This window comes from Dermochelys coriacea, chromosome 1 (assembly GCF_009764565.3).
Source record: "Dermochelys coriacea isolate rDerCor1 chromosome 1, rDerCor1.pri.v4, whole genome shotgun sequence".
NCBI classification, from domain to species: Eukaryota; Metazoa; Chordata; order Testudines; family Dermochelyidae; genus Dermochelys; species Dermochelys coriacea.
In genome coordinates, this window is record NC_050068.2 from 259,662,532 (window position 1) to 259,684,128 (window position 21,597).

At 50.0% G+C, this 21,597-nt stretch overlaps 1 protein-coding gene across 3 annotated transcripts in view; it reads left to right on the plus strand.

The window, feature by feature from the left end:
• The window catches only part of SYNGR1 (synaptogyrin 1), a 42,165-nt gene extending 21,976 nt beyond the window's left edge, over nucleotides 1-20,189 (plus strand). The window contains exon 4 of one of the 3 annotated variants that reach the window (XM_043501892.1): nucleotides 19,614-20,189. In XM_043501892.1, coding sequence (XP_043357827.1) covers nucleotides 19,614-19,709 — 96 coding nt within the window. In that variant the 3' untranslated portion in view covers nucleotides 19,710-20,189. Of the gene's footprint in view, nucleotides 1-995; nucleotides 7,163-19,613 lie in introns of those variants that run through there. The other 2 variants (XM_038411807.2, XM_038411797.2) reach the window with 2 other exon arrangements.
• The last annotated feature ends 1,408 nt before the right edge of the window (nucleotides 20,190-21,597 follow it).

Sequence of the window (21,597 nt, forward strand, 5' to 3'; positions counted from 1 at the left end):
AGGGAATTTCTCTACTTGTCCAGATTTTGGGGCTTCATTTCAATGTAATCTATTGGGTTTTTTCCATACACAAAGAGCCTCCTTGTACTTTCAGTCTATGTAACTTTTATTTGAAATTAGGAGATGGAACAAAACAAGAAAGAACATAAGTAAAGTCTGCACAGGAGAGCACAGTGTGTCTGTCTTTTGTGAGATACTGTGTCACCCCTTCATGCAAAATAGCGTCCAGGAATGTAAATGTGTGATATGCAGATGATAAGATCATGCCAGTGGCATAGCTGCCATCCCGCTCAACCAGAATTTGCTCCTCTCACTAGATGTTTCTTTGTAGTTCTAGTGCAGATGGGGCTATCAGTGGGGGTGGGAAATCAGGGGCTGGAAGAGCTGTGGAGGCGGCATCTTCACCCCCTGAGAAATGTGGCAAAGGAGAGCAACACCTGCCACATCCTCCCAAACTTTGTCTGAGTGTGTCCACATTGGAGTGGGAGGTGTAGTTTCCAGCTCAGGCAGATGTACCCATGCTAGTTTTGATCAAGCTAGGGCACTAAAAATAGAAGTGTTGCCATGGCAGGATGGGCTAGCCACCTGAGTAAGTACCTAGGATACAGGGCGGGATCATACTCGGAGAGCTAGTCCATCCCACTGCCAGCACCACAATGGCTACACGGCTATTTTTAGCACGCAAGCTCAATCAAAGCTAGCCTCTGTACGTCCACTGGAGCTGGAAATGATGCCTCCAGCTCCAGTGCAGATGTACCCAATGAGTGGTACTGCAGGACTCTCCCCACAAACCAGGGTTCCTCAGTCACAGGAAGAGAGGGATGTGAGATGAAAGGCCTGAGGAGGAAGACTTGTGTCCAGCTCCTCTCCCTGTTTGGCTGGAGGAAGGGGAGTCTAATGGTGTCTATTAGGGTTTTTATTTCAGTCACGCAACTTTGTTTGGTTGTCTCCCTCATTGACTCTTCTCCCTATCCCCTCCCGCTCTCTCCTCACAGGGCCTCTTGACATTTCTGGCTTTCCGGAGACTCCGACACATTAGCTTTCAGGAAGAATATAACACTCTCTTCCCTAGCTCCCCCACACCGCTGCCCTAGCGCCATTCCCCCAGGGCCTTGTCAGGGAAGCGGTGTGCATAGGAGAGGAGCTTGTTGGAGTGCAGATGATTCCAACTCCCAGGATCGGGGTGGGAGGCAGGGACTGAAAATACAGAGGCACGTTGCCATGTCAGTGCAGCTGACGTGGTGGGGAGAGAGAGAAGCGATGTGCCTTGGAACTGGGATGGGACGTTAATTGTCCTTTGGGGAGTTGGAAGGAAGTGACCCACCTCTCCTCCTCCACTTCCCCGCACCTGACTAACGCTGAATAACATCTGTATCTCTTTCTATTGGCATCTGCTCAGTCTTAATATTTTAGCCGGGCAGGGCTCCCCGCACCACAATCCCTTCTTCCCATCTCCACTTCCTCTCACTCCTCTGCTCCTTTCACTCACTACGCTGGGATAGTCCCTGGGTGGCTGGACCATTCAAACATGTCTGGGACGCTGGGGGAAGGCAGCCCTCTGGTCCCTGACCCTCCCTGAGCCCCAGCCCCAGTAACCTTGTCACACCAAAGAGCGTTCCAAAAGCAACGTCAGAGACAGGGAGCAGGAACAAGGCTGGACCTATTCTAGAAGGTCTCTGCTTCCCCTCCCCTTCCCTCCCGCCACAAGGTCTGTGATTTTTTATTTTATTTTATTTTTTTTTGGCAGCATAGTGGGTTGCTCAGTGGATGACTAGCAGTGAAAGGGTTAATGGGAACAGCTGCTACCTCATGTCCATCCCTTTCCTGTGGCGGGTCAGTCTGGAATCCCAGTATGGTCTGAGGTGAAATGAGTCACAGATCCAGCCCAAAGGTGCGAGACCTCTGAGGTGGATGTGAAGCAGATCACCTGGCTGGGGAGGGGACGTTATCCATGTATATCTGCAGGCTGGCTGTGCCTCACAATGTGAACCCTGTCGCTGGGCAGGATGGACCCAGAAACTGCTGTGGGCCTGGGCAAAGCAAGTGCAAGCAGTGGGTGGCATACTTGCACTCTCTCTCTCTCTCTTGTCCCGGGCTCGTGCTCTCCATGGGGCACACTAACTCTTCTTACACTTGGGTGTGTTAAGCAGTGATTTCCAGTCATGCCTTGTGCACTAATCCTTAACCACTACTAACTTGGCTTTTGTTTGTCTCTCCTCCTCGGCGTGTTTCCTTCCCTTTCTCCTGCCTCTTTCTCTGTCTGCTTCCCATCTCCCCTCATCCTCCCTTAAAGGTGGGCCAGGCGTTTCTGGCATACCAGCGCTACCGGATTGGTGCCGACTCAGCCCTCTTCTCCCAGGACTACACGGACCCAAGCCAGGACTCCGGCCTGCCTTACGCCCCCTACACGAACGAGGACGATGCCACAGACATGGTGGGGACATACCAGCAGCCCTCTTCTGTACACGCTTTTGATGCTGAGACACAGGGGTACCAAACCCAAACACAGAACTACTGAGCTACACCGGTGCCCTTTCCCATGCCCCTCCCCTCCACCCCCTTCCCTCTGCCAGTGGGAGGCTGCGGCACAAAACTGACAGGCGCATCCCAGCGCAACAGGTGGCCCTTGGCCATGCTCCAGCCTGGGGCCATTTGTTTTTATTTATTGTTTTTTAAAAAGAAAAAAAAACCCTAATTGCTCCTCCCTCCCTTTGAATTGTCCACCAGACCCAAACTGCATATTCCCAAGTCTATCCCTGTCCCTGTCACGGCAAAAGCTCCCCTGGTAACCTGGGAGTGAGCAGCAGCTTTGGGCAAGAATCCAGCTCAGTCTTTTGGTGGTCAGGGGAGGGTGACAAGGGCATCAGCACAGGTAGCAGAGGCCTAAGAGGGGGAGATAACGGGGACCGCTCAAGCGGCTCTGGAGGGCAGGGAGAGAAGGTGGCACCTACAGTGTTGGAGCGGATGCATGTGTGTCTGTGGGGGTGGGAGGGAGAGTTGGATATGCGGGAGGAGCGTGTGAGGGAGGGAGACATCAGAGCAAGCATGCAGGCGTGCAAGGGTGGGGGAATGTGCAAGCATCGGGGCAGGTCATAATCCCTTTGCCCCATGGGGTATTGCCCCCTCGGCAATACAAGGCTGTATGGGAAGTTGTTGGTAGTTTATCTTCAGGGGTGTAGGGAGGAGTGGTGTTGAGGGTGAGGGACCGGGGGTTGAGAGAGAAAATGCATGGGGGTGGAGTTTTGCAGGCACCATCAAAAGCTACAAAGACGTTGGGAGATTTTAAACCAAGAGAATAATCAGGATTGGACAGGATGAGCTATGCAATGAGAATCCCTCTTTCCCCAGGCAATTGGATTGGAGGTGTTTCCCCATACCCATGTAAGCACCCTTCTGAGGTTAACACTGTGGTCCTCTAGGGAGAACCAGAACCAAGCTGCATGCTCAGGGTGGGGAAGATGTCTTAAGAGAAACTCCTGAGAACTCCATTCGGTCCCCTGCTCTTCCCGCTCAGGGATCACAACTGGCTTAGCACGGGATGAGCAGGAAGTCACTGGGCTGATTTGGGGAAAAGCCATCTTCACACCAGTTGATGGGGAACTTTGCCAGCCAACTCTGGGAGCCCTGTGACCTTTGCCCAGAATAAAGTTGCAGGACAAAAGGGACAAACGGGTGAATTTCATTTCTACAGTCCTGTTGAATCTACATCTCTGATGGAGTTAAAGAGATTCCAGCCTCTCTGTGCTCCTAGACAGATCATCCCGGGCATCTGTGCCACTCTCTCTGGAGCCCAGAGAAACGGGGCAGAACTCTCAATGGAGCTTCTTGCCCTGCTGGAAAGAAATACTGCTGCTTTTCTGCCAGCTGGCGTCTAGACATTCTTAGGGAGGGTGTAACCAATGAGTAGGGTCCCAGCAGCTGGGCTCTTGTGTGTGCAGTTATCCTGACTGAGACTGGATCAGGGAACCTAAGAGGGGTCTTTAAACAGCAGCTCTGCTAAGTGAGCTGAATGGAGAGCATCTCCCCCGCTCTTGCAAAACCTGGAGGGGCCATGCTGCACTCTCTTCCCACTGAAACTTGGTCTTTGTGTATCTTTCAGCTCTTCAGAGACATCAGTGCTCCATCCTCAGTCCCTAGCTCCTGGCAGCCTAAGGGCTTGTCTACACTGGGAAATCGACTAGAACAGTTATTCCGGGATAGCTCCCTGTGTGGACACTATGCTCTGGAATAAAATGTTTTGTTTTTTTTTATCCTAGAATCCTTACTCAGCTTTGTAAATATACTAATTATTCTGGACTACAAGTGACTTTTATTCACAGGGGAGCTATTCCACAATAGCTATTCTGGGCAATTTCCTCATGTAGACAAGCCCTAAGAAAATGAGGCCAGGAACCAAAGCTAGGTATCTCATGTGGGTGTGTAGAATATTAACCCCTAGACTATCACGCTTGAGCTGGGCAGAGCTCGCAGCCCCTGCTGGCCCTAGGATGGAGGGATCAAGAGCAGAACCAGGGTAATATGATAGTACAGAACACTAACCATGGGGCCACTCTCCAGAGCATCTTGAGGAACTGAGAGATCAAGGATGGAACACAGGTGTGCTAGATGGCAGAGCAGAGCACTTACTGTTAGGACTCCTAGTTCCTGCCAGGCTTGGGAATTGAACTTGGGTTGCCAGGAGGGCAGGGCAAAACATCTAGGTCAGTGGTTTTCAACCTGGTGTCCATGGACCCCTGGAGGTCCACAGAATATGTTTAAGATTTCCAAAAAGGTCTGCACTGCCATTAAAAATCTTTCTAGGGATCTGCAAATGAAAAAAGGTTGAAAACCACTGTTCTAGGTTACTAGCTCCCTCCCTTACCACACACCTCTCGCCAAATGGAGGGTAGGAGAAATAGGGAGACGCAGCCCCAAAATGGGTGGAGGAACTGTCTAGTGAGGAATCCCCTCCTTTGTACACAATTATACAGCTGTTTTTATCTGCAGTGTCTATCTTTAAAAGGCTGTTTCTCAGAGCTGCCTATGGAACTTCCACATTTGGGCACTAAAAAAAGGAGGAGCTGTTACCGGAGGGAGCTGAGACTCCAGCTGTTGCATGATCTGTGTGCCTGTGTGTGTATGGGTGTGTATATTGTTTACAGACATCCCCATTGGAGCGTCTCTCAGTGATTTGCTGTACGTGGCACATCGCTAGCAGCTAGTGGAGGTAAGGGGAAGGAAATGATAGGTCCTGTTACAGGTGAAGCACAAAGAGGAGCTGGGCAAGTCTCTCACTCCATGGTCCCGAGCAAAAGTAATACTGTAAATAGGAGGTTTGGTGGGGAAGGGTTCCCATCTGCCAAGCTTCTCTTCTGTTGGGGTAGCCTAATATTTAGGTTTGGGGAGAGAGGGGACTTTATCGAGAGGTGTTCTTCGTAATGAGTGTCAGAGAGAGCTTTCTCCAAGTCGTCTCTCCCCCTGGAGTCAAGAGAGAATGACGGAGTGGGGGAGGATTGTGTGGGGAGGTAGAGGAATTATAAACAACTGGTGTCTCAGGGTAAAACCCCAGCATATCTTTTGGAATGAATCTCAGACCCAGCAGCCATCCCCCACTTCATCAGAAAGGGTTCTGCCCGTGAGGAGGGGATGTTTTTATTTTGGTTTGTACCATGGGACTATTTTAATGTTCCTTCTCCCATCACAGCTGGGATGGTCCCTAAAGTCATCTAGAGCTGGTCACAGAGTAGCAGCCATGTTAGTCTGTATCCGCAAAAAGAAAAGGAGGACTTGTGGCACCTTAGAGACTAACAGATTTATTTGAGCATAAGCTTAAGTGAGCTACAGCTGCATTCTGATGAAGTGAGCTGTTGCTCATGAAAGCTTATGCTCAAATACATTTGTTAGTCTCTAAGGAGCCACAAGTCCTCCTTTTCTTAGAGCTGGTCAGTAAAGAGACCTTTCCCCCTTACACCCTGCTCCCCTCACAACACCAAGGGACCCCCTAGCTGCTCTGTGATGGAAGGCTCATTACCTCCCCTGTCAGGGCAGGCATCTCCCAGACAGATGAAGAACCAGTCTGCTCCTGTCTCAGGTTATTCCCCATCTCTCTGTCCCTCTGCTCCTGTTCTCTGTCTGTCGGTAGATGTCTGCATGGCAACAAGGAGCTTGCAGTGGTTCCTAGAGGGTTCGCCCACCCTGGTGGCTCAGTTCCTGGCTTTGCTTTTGCCTGGTGGGAGCAGCAAACTTTTCAATGTAACATCCTCAGCCCTGATAAATGAGGGACTGGGGCAGACAGAGAGAGGAGGACAAGGGTCTCTGAGTAGATAAATGATTAGGGGGCATTTCCCTCTGTAGTGTTGGTGGCTTTTTAACAGGGTTGCAGGCTCCCTACTGGAAGGGAGGGAACGATTCTGGCCCCCCGCCTATGTGCACACACAGCATGTGGGGACCCTGAGTTAGAGGCTATTTCACAACAGGAGGTGCCAGAGGAGGTTATAGCTCCAATATCCTGACAAGTCCTGGGCACAAGGTTTCTCCTCTCCCATCCACACATGCTATTCACCAACTCAATTCAATTCTCTTCCCCTCCCCACCCCTTGTTCCTGACAGCTCCTTGGAATAAGTCTCTGCACCTAACACTGCCAGCACCCTGTACCCTTATAAGCATGTGGGAGACCCTGGGAATGCAGGAGAGATGGGTGGATCCTTTTAGGAATCTTAACTCCAGCCTCTGGAGAGACTAGGAGACAGTGAGGCCCAGAGGTTAGCTCAGTCGCCCCGTGTGGCACGTACGAATCATTTCTCCAGACGATCTCACTGCCTCTGTGGTATTGACAACTCCAATTGGGTTTCCCTGCCCCTCTCCTGCAGCGTTACTGCCTGTGTATATTATATATATATTATATATAAATAAAAAGATGTATAATATAAAGCAATACATATATATGATGACTAAAGAATGGCCTGCTGCACACAGGTTCCTTGGGTGTCGGGTGTCTGTCCAATCCTGAGTGTCCCCCCACTCCCTCCCGCACCTAGTATGTTTTTCCAAAACCAACTCCAATAAACCCTGCCATCTTGGCACCTGTATTTACTACGTCCTGTAAGTTTGTGGTTAACAAAGTGAAGGTGGTAACTACTGGTGTCTTATCAATAAAGTTATGTTCAAAATAACAAACCATAATGAAGGTGCCTTGGGTTTTCTTCCCTTTTGTATTCTGGGGATTTGGGGGTTATTTTACCCTACAGTTTATTGCTGTAGATTATTTATCCATTGCTTCAGCTTCTAGCAGGGGCTACATTTTAAAAATATCATTACATATTAAAAAAATCACCAGGCACTGCTACAGTAGACTTTAGCAGTAGATACCCTCCCACAAACACCTATCTCATTTCCAATAGCCACAATGTGATGATAATACTCAAAGTACCATCCCCTGCCTAGCCTTAGATGACACTTTTCTCACATCTATCTCTCTTGCACTAATGAGCCCATTGTCAGGGTATCTGAGTCCTATGTATGCGACACCCCTCTCCAACTTGTGGTCAATCAACACAGGGTCCTGGTAGTGAAAGACTCCATTCTTCTTCGAGTGTTTGTTCGCATCCATTCCACATTAGGTGTGCGGGCGCCGCATGCACAAGCCTCGGAAATTTTTCCCTTAGCGGGTCCCGACGGGCCCCCTGAGTGGCGCCACTGCGCCCCGCAGATATACCTCTGCCTGCCCAACCCTCTCCAGTTCCTTCTTACTGTCCGTGCTGGCATTGGAACAACCTCTCTCTCTCTCGTAGAAGAGCAGTCCCTTAGCCTTTAGAGTAGCAACTGTGTTAGTCTGTATTCGCAAAAAGAAAAGGAGGACTTGTGGCACCTTAGAGACTAACAAATTTATCTGAGCATAAGCTTTCATGAGCTACAGCTTACTTCATCGGATGCATTCAATGGAAAATACAGTGGGGAGATTTATATACATAGAGAACATGAAACAATGGGTGTTACCATACACACTGTAACAAGAGGTTTCAGAGTAGCAGCCATGTTAGTCTGTATTCGCAAAAAAGAAAAGGAGTACTTGTGGCACCTTAGAGACTAACAAATTTATTTGAGCATAAGCTTTCGTGAGCTACAGCTCACTTCGCAAGAGTGATCACTTAAGGTGAGCTATTACCAGCAAGCGGCGGGGGGAGGGAGGAAGGAGAAACCTTTTGTAGTGATAATCAAGGTGGGCCATTACCAGCAGTTGACAAGAATGTCTGAGGAACAGTGGGGCGGGGGGGAATAAACATGGGGAAATAGTTTTACTTTGTGTAATGACCCATCCACTCCCAGTCTTTATTCAAGCCTAAGTTAATTGTATCCAGTTTGCAAATTAATTCCAATTCAGCAGTCTCTCCTTGGAATCTGTTTTTGAAGGGTTTTTTTGTTGAAAACTACACCATTTGCTCAAGAAACTCCCTGAAAAAGCACAACAACAAATCTGCACAGGCACACCCCTGGAACCCCAACCTGGGATATTCTATCTGCTACCCAAGATCCATAAACCTGGAAATCCTGAATGCCCCATCATCTCAGGCATTGGCACCCTGACAGCAGGATTGTCTGGCTATGTAGACTCCCTCCTCAGGCCCTACGCTACCAGCATTCCCAGCTATCTTTGAGACACCACTGACTTCCTGAGGAAACGACAATCCATTGGTGATCTTCCTGAAAACACCATCCTGGCCACTATGGATGTAGAAGCCCTCTACACCAACATTCCACGCAAAGATGGACTACAAGCCATCAGGAACAGTATCCCTGATAATGTCACGGCAAACCCATAACTATTTCACATTTGGGCATCTTCAAATCAGCAGCACTGCCATGGCCCCACAGTATGCCAACATTTTTATGGCTGACTTAGAACAACGCTTCCTCAGCTCTCGTCCCCTAATGCTCTTACTCTACTTGTGCTACACTGATGACATCTTCATCATCAGGATCCATGGAAAAGAAGCCCTTGAGGAATTCCACCATGATTTCAACAATTTCCATCTCACCATCAACCTCAGCCTGGACCAGTCCACACAAGAGATCCACTTCCTGGACACTACGGTGCTAATAAGCGATGGTCACATAAACACCACCCTATACCGGAAACCTACTGACCGCTATTCCTACCTACATGCCTCCAGCTTTCATCCAGACCACACCACACGATCCATTGTCTACAGCCAAGCTCTACGATACAACCACATTTGCTCCAACTCCTCAGACAGAGACAAACACCTACAAGATCTCTATCAAGCATTCTTAGAACTACAATACCCACCTGCTGAAGTGAAGAAACAGATTGACAGAGCCAGAAGAGTACCCAGAAGTCACCTACTACAGACAGGCCCAACAAAGAAAAGAACAGAACGCCACTAGCCATCACCTTCAGCCCCCAACTAAAACCTCTCCAACGCATCATCAAGGATCTACAACCTATCCTGAAGGACGACCCATCACTCTCACAGATCTTGGGAGACAGGCCAGTCCTTGCTTACAGACCGCCCCCCAACCTGAAGCAAATACTCACCAGCAACCACACACCACACAACAGAACCACTAACCCAGGAACCTATCCTTGCAACAAAGTCCGTTGCCAACTGTGTCCACATATCTATTCAGGGAACACCATCATAGGGCCTAATCACATCAGCCACACTATCAGAGGCTCGTTCACCTGCACATCTACCAATGTGATATATGCCATCATGTGCCAGCAATGCCCCTCTGCCATGTACATTGGCCAAACTGGACCGTCTCTATGTAAAAGAATAAATGGACACAAATCAGACGTCAAGAATTATAACATTCAAAAACCAGTCGGAGAACATTTCAATCTCTTTGGTCACTCGATTACAGACCTAAAAGTTGCAGTTCTTCAACAAAAAAACTTCAAAAACGGACTCCAACGAGAGACTGCTGAATTGGAATTAATTTGCAAACTGGATACAATTAACTTAGGCTTGAATAGAGACTGGGAGTGGATGGGTCATTACACAAAGTAAAACTATTTCCCCATGTTTATTCCCCGCACCCTCCACTGTTCCTCAGACGTTCTTGTTAACTGCTGGAAATGGCCCACCTGGATTATCACTGAAAAAGGTCTCCCCCACACTCTCCTGCTGGTAATAGCTCACCTTAAGTGATCACTCTTTTTACAGTGTGTATGGTAACACCCATTGTTTCATGTTCTCTATGTATATAAATCTCCTCACTGTATTTTCCGCTGAATGCATCCAATAAGTGAGCTGTAACTCACGAAAGCTTATGCTCAAATAAATTTGTTAGTCTCTAAGGTGCCGCAAGTATTTCTTTTCTTTTAGCCTTTAGAGTAGCTGTTATCAGTTCGTTTACATATAGATTGTGAACACTTAAGTGATTAGGTGCTTGGAGGCCTCCAGCACCGGCCCCACAGGCCCACGGCTTCAAGGCTTGCACCACATGCCGCAAACCTATGCCAGTTAGTGACCCCCAGGACTTGTGTTTACGTTGCTTGGGGGATGGGCATCAAACTGAAAGGTGAAGGATTTGCAAGGCTTTCAAGCCAAGGACAAGGAAAGAAAGAGACTTTAGCCTAAAGCAACTGTTGATGGAGGCCGCATTGCAGCCGCCGGGCACAGAGCGCCCAACGCTGGCTCAGGCTTCCTTGGTGCGTAGTGCCCCAGAGCTGTCAGGAGACCCAGCACCGGTGAAACACCATAAACTGTCGGCCCTGGAGCGCTGGGCTAGGCCCCTGCACTGATCGTTTTTCCCAGTTAAGCCCCCGGCAAAGCCTGAAGGAAGGTGTGGTCGTTCCCTGCACAGGAGGCTGGCGCCTCCCAAGGCACCGAGCACCGACAAAAGCGGGAAGGCCACGGTACCGGCACTGACACAGGCGGTCCCGGCGGCACAAGCCCCACCGAGCCCAGACCTAAGTGAGCTCAGTGTGGACGATGAGCTCGAGGGCATAACAGATCAGCCGTCTATGCCTGGCACCTTTGAGGCTGCAAAGGACCTCATCCAGCTGTCGGCGGGAAGGCCCCTCCCATATGGGGAGAACCCTCCGGCACCCATGCCTCAGGCGCCATCGAGGGGTAAGCCGGCAGTGGTGTGCTGCTCGAAGACACCGTCCTGGCACCGCTCCCAGAGATGGTCCTGGTCGATCTCCGACTCTGCAGACTCGCACTTGCCAGTGGCCCAGAAGGAGGTTGCAGCACCGGCAGCGGGTTGACGCGAAGAAATGCCAAAAAGGGCACACCGCTCTCCGGCACCGCTCAGAGACCGGCACTAAGCCAGGCTTTTGAAGGTGTGCTCGAGGACAGCGTACCAGACCAGTCACTGGATCCGTCCCTTTGTTTCCTGAACCGCCTGTCCCATTTCTCCCTTGTGTGGTTCACCATTATGTCAGACCGCGGGGTCTTACGAACGGTGTGGAACAGGTACTCGTTGCAGTTCGCCTCCCACCCCCCTTCCCCATTCCTCTTCAGGAACCCCTCTCATGAGGGGGAGGAAGTCCGCTCGCTGCTACGGGCGGGGGCGGTAGAGGCGGTGCCTCACGGCCTAAGGGGAAAAGAGTTCTACTCCCAATACTTCCTCATCCCCAAGGCCAAAGGGGGCCTTTGCCCAATCCTAGACCTACGCAGGCTCAACAAATTCCTGGTCAAGGCCCGGTTCCGCATGGTCTCTCTGGCACCATCATCCATTCCCTGGATCCAAGAGACTGGTACGCCACCCTCGCATGAAGGATGCATACTTTCATATCGCCATTTTCCCAGCACATCGGCGATTCCTAAGCTTCACCATGGGCTGAGAACATTATCAGTTTGCGGTTCTCACATTTGGTCTAGCCTCAGCCCCAAGGGTGTTCACGAAGTGCATGGCAGTGTTGGTGGCCTTCTTACGGAGGCAGAGAATCCGGGTGTACCCATACCTCAGCGACTGGCTCCTAGCGGGCCGATCCGAGGCGGAGGTGCAGGGCCATGTGGAGGTAGTCCTGAGATTGTTCTGCGAGCTGGGGCTCCTGGTCAACATCCCCAAGTCCACACTCATACCCACGCAGAGAGTGGAATTCATAGGGGCGGTCTTGGACGTGGTGCAGGCCAGGGTAAGGCTTCCAGTATCCCGATTCCAGGCTATCCAACAAGCAGTGGCCTCCCTGCGCCAGTTTCCAACAACAATGGCCAGGTGCTCCCTGCAGCTGCTGGGCCACGTGGCAGCATGCATGCATGTGGTCAGGCATGCCAGACTGAGACTCAGGACTCTGCAGGTGTGGCTCGCTCAGGTGTACCGCCCAGACAGGGGACCCCCTGGACTTGGTAGTGACAGCCCCAAGTGATCAGCTGGACTCCGTGCTGTGGTGGCAATCCCAGCCTGGGGTTTGCAAAGGCATCCCCTTTGCTGCCCCACTTCCAGACCTGACGCTGGTGACGGACGTGTCAGACCACGGATGGGGGGCTCACCTGGGGAACCTCATGTCACAGGGGTTGTGGTCCGAGGCAGAGCGGTCGCTCCATATGAACGTGAAGGAGCTCAGGGCGGTTCGTCTCGCCTGCCAGACCTTTCACGCCACTCTGAGTGGTCACAGCGTGACAGTTCTGACAGACAACACTACTGCCATGTTTTATATAAACAAGCAGGGCGTGGCTCGTTCCTCGCCACTCTGTTGCGAGGCTCTCCTCCTCTGGGACCCTTGGATAGCCCATGCGATTCACCTTGAGGCGTTCTATCTCCTGGGTGTGCGGAACGAGCTGGCGGACTCCTTCAGCAGGTCGTACCGCATACACGAGTGGACGCTCACGACGGACGTTGTGCTTTCGCTCTTCCGCAGGTGGGGTTTCCCCAGGTAGATCTGTTTGCCATCAGGGCCAACGCCCAGTGCTCACGGTTCTGCTCATTCCCGAGCCACAGCCCGGGCTCGGTCTCGGACGCGTTTGCGATCCCGTGGAGAGGGGGCTTGATGTATGACTTCTCCCCACTCCCTTTGGTGCACAAGGTCTGCTCAAGGTGCGCAGGGACAGGGCAGCAGTGATCCTCATTGCCCCAGCCTGGGCCCAGGGCCGGTGCAACCACTAGGCGAACTAAGCAGTCACCTAGGGCGCCAAGTGGTTGGGGGCAGCCAAAAGCGCGCTCCGGGGAGGCAGTGGAGCCGAGGTGAGCTGGGGCGTGGGGAGGGCCGCGTGCAGCAAGTAACAGGGGGGCGCAGGGGAACCGCTCCCCGCCCCAGCTCACCTCTGCTCTGCCTCCTCCTCTGAGCACGCTGCCCCGCTCAGCTTCTCTCCCTCCCAGGCTTGCGTGCCAAACAGCTGATTGGCACTGCAAGCCTGGGAGGCGGGAGAAGCGGCGGTGGCAGCGTGCTCTGAGAGGAGGTGGAGCAGAGGTAAGCTGGGGTGGGGAGCTGCTGTATGGCAGGGAGTTGCCGCCGTAGGGCGGGCGCTGAGGTTGGGAGGCAGAGGGGGGGAAGGGAGGGGGCCAAGGGAAGCTGCCGCAGGGGGGGCGCCTCAGGGCGGGGGTGGGCAGGGAGCTGCTGCAGGGCTCCCGGGGTAGGGGGGCGGGCGCAAGGTGGAAGTTTTGCCTAAGGCACAAAACAACCTTGCACCGGCCCTGCCTGGGCCCACCAACGCTGGAACACATCATTCCCAGAGCTGTTGGTGGACACCCCAGTAGTCCAGCCCCTATACCGGGACCTCATTACACAGGAGGGCAGGCAGCTTCTCCACCCCGACCTACAGTCACAGCACCGGACGGTGTGGAGGCTCTGTGGCTAAACGCCCTGGAGAGCCAGTGCTCTCTTCCTGTGCAGCAGATTCTGCTTGGCAGTAGAAAGCCCTCTACCAGGGCGGCCAAGTGGAAAAGGTTCTTGTGTTGGTGTGAACCCTGACAGGTGCGACTGTGCCAGGCCCCGGTGCAGGCCATCCTGGAGTACCTCCTGCACCTCAAGCAGCAAGGGCTAGCCCCATCCTCACTCAGAATGCACCTGGCGGCCATCTCCGCCTTCCATCCGGGGTTCTCGGGGGGCTTGGTGTTTTCCCACCCAATGGTGGGGCGGTTCCTTAAAGGGTTGGAGAGGGTGTTCCCGTACTCCTGCCCCCCAGTCCATCCATGGAACCGTAACCTGGTCCTTTCTAAACTCATGGGACCCCCTTTTGAGCCCCTCGCTACCTGTTCTCTCCTCCACCTTTCCTGGAAGGTGGCATTTCTGGTTGCCATTACCTCGACCAGAAGGGTGTCCGAACTAAGGGCCCTCACCTCTGAGCCACCATACACAGTACTTCACAAGGACAAGGTGCAGCTCCGGCCACACCCCAAGTTCCTTCCTAAGGTGGTGTCCCAATTCCATCTGGGCCAGGACGTTTGTCTGTCGGTGTTCTTCCCGAAACCCCATATGGACCCGAGTCACCGCAGCTTGCGCACCTTGGATGTGCGGCAAGCGCTGGTGTTCTATTTGGAGCATACCAAACCCTTTCGCAAATCCGCGCAGCTGTTTGTGGCTGTGGCCGAGAGGTTAAAAGGCCTCCCAATGTCGGCGCAGCGGATTTCATCTTGGATTACAAGCTGCATCCGGGCGTGCTATGAGCTTGCAGGTGTTCCGACCCTGGCGGTCACAGCCCACTCAATCGGGACGCAGGCAACTTCCACAGCGTTCCTGGCACAGGTCCCAATCCAGGAGATCTGCAGAGCAGCCACCTGGTCCTCAGTGCACACCTTCATGACCCACTACGCAGTCAACCAGCAGGCCAGAGAGGACGCGGCAGTTGTTCTGTGACTCCTACCCTCCTCCAGAGGTAAGCTTGTAATTCACCTAATGTGGAATGGACATGAACAAGCACTCGAAGAATTAAAAATGGTTACTTACTTTCTTGTAACTGTTGTTCTTTGAGATGTGTTGTTCACATCCATTCCACCACCCACCCTCCTACCCCTCTGTCGGAGTCGCTGGCAAGAAGGAACTGAAGATGGTTGGGCCGGCGGGGGTATATATGCGGGGCGCAGTGGTGCCACTCGGGGGGCCCGCCAGCCCGACAGGAGCCGCTAAGGGGAAAAGTTTCCGATGCTCGTGCACGCAGCATGCGCATACCTAATGTGGAATGGACATGAACAACACATCTCAAAGAACAACAGTTACGAGAAAGTACGTAACCATTTTTTCCCCAATGCTCTGAGACATTCTCCTTCCCCCTGCAACACCCTCCTTCTAGTTAGGGCAATATTAAGCAGCCAGGAAAGGCAGAGACATCTTCTGATCCATTTTTGTTTGGGGCTTTTGCCTGGGTTCAATTGTACCCACAGAACTCCTGAAACCAAGGCTGCCAAACCTGAGTGGTACTGTGACCCGTGAGCCAGGTTGCAATGCCACTCATTCAAATTTGACCCAGATGCCCCTTTGTCATGACAGAGGGGTGGCTGGGCCAAACTTGAGTAGTGCTGTGACCTTGTGCACCAGATTGCCACATCCAGACTGGGGAGCTGGGCCTAGTCCCAGGGACAGGAGCCACCACTATGGAGTGTATGTGGGGTGGGCTTGCTCTCCAATTCCCCTCCCTAACACCTCCCCTCCACACCAGGCCAGGATTAGGGTTGTGGTGCTGGGCCAGGATTAGGGTGCTGCTGTGGGTCATCTGTGTCCCCCTGGATTACAACTCAAAATCATGTCCAAAAAGAATTTAGTACAGTGCACCCATTGAAGTGGGAGGCTACATTTGGGGCAAGGCTTCTTTCTATTCTCCTAGCTTTTGAGATGTTAGTAGGCTGCAAAAATGTCCTTTGGAGCCCATTAAAAACTCAGTGTCAACCAATAACCCATGAGCCATTGCAGCGCTGCCGACCCCAAGCATTCAAAAAGAATTACTCCCTTCCCCCAAACCCATGAGCTTATCTTAAAAATCATGAGATTTCAAATAATTAGACATTTTGGCATTTTAATTTCCTTCTGTTTTTTTAACCTTTAGGGGCCACGTTTTTAAGCTTTGCTCTGCGGGCCCTGAAGGCTAGAAACTGCCTTGTATTTTAAAATGAAAGCTGAAATTTTCATGAGATCACAAGGACTCCAGGAGCTGGGACTTTAACATATCATGAGACTGTGAAATAATTATAAATAAATATCATGAGCCTCTCAATAAAATCAGTCGCTGGCAACACCGAAACCCACCCACTCAAAAAATCCAGATAGGCTGAACACTCATGGGATCATCATCTTTGTTATTTTGGTCTTTCTTGGGCACACACAGACATGGAGAGGAGGCATCTCTACGCCCCCACCTTTCTTCTGGGGGAAGCTATTCCATTTTGCCTTTTTAAACCCTGGGGGTGTGTTCAGGAAAGGGAACAGTCATCTTTTCTCTCTCCAGTTCTCTCTCACACTTCTATCTCTTCCCTCTCCATTTCCCTCCTTTTCCAGCCTGCATGGAAAAGGGGGGGATGCCTCTAGGCCCAGCTGCTGCCTGCTGACTCCTGTATAGTGCCAATGCACTACACAGCAGCATCTTCATTAATCACTTCATAGACCAGACCACTATTACAGTAGCTGCTCAGTGACAGGAGGGGGCAGCAAAAGTGTGGCAGCTGAGCCTGCAGGAAGAAGGCTGAAGATGGGAAAGGGAGAGATGAGGGGAGAGTCTCTTTTATACCATTTGGTCCTGCTTCTTCAATGCGCAGGTTGTGAATGGCTCTGCAGCGTTAAGACCAAGAGTAGCATGAGTGCAGCAGGCCCAGCTATGCTCGACTAGCATTTTTCTTCCACCACCCAACCTGCAGCCTTTCCAAAAAACTGTAGCTCTCTCCTCCAACCTCAGCCTCGCTGATCTGCAAGCAAGGAAGAACACCCCCCACCCCCACCCCTCCAAAAAAAAGATGTTGCTTGTCACTACAGATTGGCAAGGCTGTAACTATTAGATGATTGTTTGCAGTGTTGCTGTAGCCATGTCACTCCCAGGATATTACAGAGACAAGGTGGGTGAAGTAATATTTTGTATTGGTCCAACTTCTGTGGGTGACAGAGACAAGCTTTCGAGTTAACACAGGACCTGAAGAAGAGCTCTGTGTAAGATCAAAAGCAGGTCTCTTTCACGAACAGAAGCTGGTCCAATAATAGATATTACCTCACCCACCTTTTCTCTCTATTATATATTTGAATCCAGCCTCACGACCCATCACATACACAACATAAGCATTATGAATGTTTATCTCGCCATCATTGCATTCCTCAGGATGCAATCTGTTAATCTCTAGGGTGCCACAAGTACTCCTTGTTTTTACAAAAACTAATTTCCCGTTGCTAAATACTCACACCTTCTTGTCAACTGTTTGAAATGGACCACCTTGTTTACATTGGCCTCATTAACATTACAAAAGCGATTTCCACTCCTTCTTGTCAATTGTTGAGAATTGCCTACTTCCAACTTAAATTGTATTGGCTCATTAGCACTGACCCCCCCCCCCCAACACTTGGTAAGGCAACTCCCATCTTTTTATATGCTGTGTATTTATACCTTCCTACTGTATGTTCCACTCCCTGCATCTGATGAAGTGGGTTTTAGCACATGAAAGCTTATGCCCAAATAAATTTGTTAGTCTCTAAAGTGCCACAAGGACTCCTCGTTGTTTTTGCTGATACAGACTAACATGGCTACCACTCTGAAATCTATCTGTAGAAACATCTCCCACCCATTGGCCCAACAGAGTCACTGCACTTCCCTTATTATGGAGAAAACACCTGTAGAACTAGGGAGGCAATAATGCCAGTCTGCACCTCAAGCAACTGCATGCAGAACTGGTTCCTACCAGGGATAGCAAAACAATGGAGAAAATACAAATAAGAGCACCATAACTGATACAAGGATTGCAGTATGACACATGGGGAGAGAGGGATTGTTTTAATGCCACTATTGGCTTGACTCACTGGATCATTTTATTTATTTATTGGGGTTCAGAGGAGCTTAAATGACCAATGTCCTGTTTCCTCGGCTAGGTTCTGGCTATGACAAACAGCCCAGTGATTTCTGCTGAAATTTGTTAAGAAGAGAATACAGGGCAATATAGGAACAGGGAAACAGAGTTAATCAAAATCAGCAAAAGCTGTGTGGCACAGCGTCCCACTCTGTAAAGTGCTTTGTAAAGCTGTCCGTCTAGCTAAATAATTAGTCATGAAGCACTACTTTGTACAGTGGTAGCACTCTCCAGCTGAGGCGCTACAAGTGTTACGCAAACACCCCTGTGAGGTCATTCTTACTAGCCACAATTTGCAGATGGGACAAATGATGTATACAGCTGTTAAGTGACTTGCTCAAGGTCACACAGTCTGACCATGGCAGAGCCAAGAATGGAATCCACTTGTATAAGTATCTTCACAGGGAGTAAGGGCTCTTTAATTTAGCAGATAATGGTATAACAAGAACTGATGGCTAAAAGCTGAAGCCAGACAAATTCAAATTAGAAATAAGGCAAACATTTTCAACAGTGAGCGTGATTAACAAACTCCCAAGGGCAGAGATGGATTCTCCATCCCTTGATGTCTTCAAATGAAGAGTGGATGCCTCTCTGAAAGATGTGTTTTAGTCAAACATAGCAGCACAGCTGTTGGGCTCAATCCTGGGGGTAAAAGGGTGAAATGTAATGGCCTGTGATATACAGGTGGTCATGCTTGTTCATCTAATGCTCCCTTCTGGCCATAAACTCTGTGACTCTAGGACTAAAGCAGGTCTGCTTTAACCTCTAGACAGTGCTTTCTCTCTCTGGATTAAATTCTGCTGTAACATATACACCACAATTTCCATTAACCTGAGTGGGAGCTGCATGTACATGTTATAAGGCAGAATGCAATCCTAATTCCCTAATCCTGCAATGTGATGCATATGGACAGATCCCTGGGCCCATACACAGCCTCCACGATTTCAATGGAGCTCTCTGCAGGCACAGGAATCTACCCATGCTCATCATGTTATAGGACTGTGACCTAGGCATCATCAAATCAGCATCTGCTTCTGCTGCAATCCAAAAAACGTGATAGCTGCAATGCAGTTGTGTTTTAAATTAGATATCTTCCATCATCTTTTTAATATATAAACCCAATAGAAACATTCTGCTTTACATGGGATTTTGAAGTTCCAGAGAAATGTTATTTTAAAATAATTTCCCCCATTTGATGTGTGTGCACATGCAAGCCCCGATCCTGAAAATGCTTACAAATGTGCTTATCTTTACACATGGGCTTACCAACATCAGTGGGACTAAGCTTGTACATAAAGATAAGCCTCTGTGTACCTGTTTGCAGGACTGGGACCTTCAGTTTAGTATATTCTCTTACCTGGCCAATATTAACCTTTTTTCTAAGAAATCATTCTAACATGGTATTTATTTCCATTTGGATTATTGAACATTCTTGTGTCTTACAAAGATTATAAAGATAGAAGGGACCACTGTGATCTTGCAGTCTGACCTCCCAAATAACATAGGTGATAGGACTTCCTTGAATTTATTCCTGTTTGAATGGGAGCTGATCTTTTAGAAAACCATCCAATCTTAATTTTAAAATTGCCTGTGATGGAGACTCCACCACAGCCATGGATAAATTGTTCCAATGGCTAATTATCCTCTCTGTTAAAAATGTACACATTTCCAGTCTGAATTAGTTTAGGTTCAACCTCCAGCCAACGGATCATGCACCATGTCTGAAGGAAAAGGATTGGAACTCTCCACATATTTGGAAGAAACAGATGTGATCAGGCACTAGACACGAATGAACAAAGAGGGGTTGGACTGTGCTGGCCAGGCCCCCAACATTTCGTAGACATAGTTCAAAATCATTGAGTTAATTCACTGGTGTTTATTTTGAAAGTAGAATTTTGTGTGTCTGAACCTCATATATTTTCTACAAAACAAAAGACTACTATGGGACTGCTGGAGTGTCCAGCCTTGATAACTCCCACCCTGGCCAGCATGACATTGCCACACAAGAGCAGAATTTCACATCTAATCACTTGGGTACTGATTCACACAGAGAAATGTGCTGTTTCGAGAAACCTTCAGTGCTATGGCATCCATCACTCACATAAAAAATGTGTCAGTCACACAAGTGGAGGTCTCTTCGTCTGAATCCTCATTTAAGTGATGGGATTATTCTTACATCTCCCCTCCTGTTCCCATAAAGATGTTATAAAAAACTCAGCATTCCTGAAACAGGCTGCCCTCACCTAGAAAGGTGCAGGCACATTCTTGAGAAAGACCAAAATCAATTATCTGTACGTGTGCATGTATATCATTATATAAATTTTTTAAAAACTATGCTGTCTTGCTCTAAATTCATTCACTGGGTTCCTTTGGTAGGATTAGCCCTGACCAAGGACCAGATTAAGATCTCAGTTATAAGAGACTGCTGAGTAACTCCACTGACTTTAGCAACTGTGGCCCAGATTCTGAGCTGTGCCTCGCAGGAAGCATAACCCGTCATAGGGGAAGAGGTTGTGCAAAGGTAGTTTTGTGGTGCCTGAATTCTGAATTGGTCCAGGAGCCAGCTGAGCTTCTGGTGTAAATTAGAGCCACCCTAGGGGATGCTCTAATTTATGGTGGATACTCACAGCCACCTATGTATTCAGACATTCCACACATCCTTTCTGCTGCTGACATGCCCTCTACTGCCCCAGGGCTCAGCCCCATTATGTCCCTATACTGGGCACCGCAAAGGAGGACAGCAGAAGGCTTTATGCTGCCTCTACACCAGGGGCTTTCTAAATGGAGGAGATCTGGCTACTCCAGCAGGATAAAGGGGCTAAGAACACAGCTGAGAGATGACACCTAAGGTTTTGAACTTAATCAGAACTGATCCTCCTTAAAGTCCTGTTAGATGCACCAGCTGCGATCTGGGACTGAGAAGAGCTTTTGAAAGCAGGGTCAGATTAAGGCAATTTCAGGCACCCCATGACATGGGCCCACCGTGGTTCTGTCCCCTGGTCCTTCCCCCCACTTAGAATGATGGTAGCAGAGGGACACCCTCCCCTCCCCTCAAGGTCCCCTTCTCCCCTCGGAAGAGTAAAAGCAAAGGGCCCTCTTTCCCCTGGAGAAGAGGCAGAATGGCAGTAGTGAAGCCCTTCAGTACTTCCCCACAGGACAGGGGTATCTGCTTGAGGGGGTGGGACTGCTATACTCTTTTCCTGGCTGGCACACAGAGACCTCTGTTGGGTGGTGTTTGTGGGGGCCCCCAGAGCAGTGGGGCTTGTCCATTGAGATGCCTGGGGCAGATCACACCTCTTCAATCTATTGTTTTCGGTTCAGGCAGATTTTCAGGTCACATTTTCAAGCTTTTCTTCTGAACCATGAGGACTAAGTGAAAATGAAAGCAGAGGTTCTGCTGTAATCACATGACTCCAGGAGCTAGAGGCCTGTGCCTTATCCAGTCCTGTGGGATTGAAGCATGAAGAGGGAAGTATGAGCAATCACGCTGTAAGTATGGGGGGGAGGGTGTTTCTAGCATGGATAGATGGGTACATACTAGCTCAGCTTGAGCTAGCACCAAAACCAGTATTTCAGCCTTGGCACAGGCAGTGGCTCTCGTTAGACCCCACAGTACTTGCCCAGGGAGTCAAGCAGGATTGTAATAAGGCCCTAACTGCTGCTGCCACCTG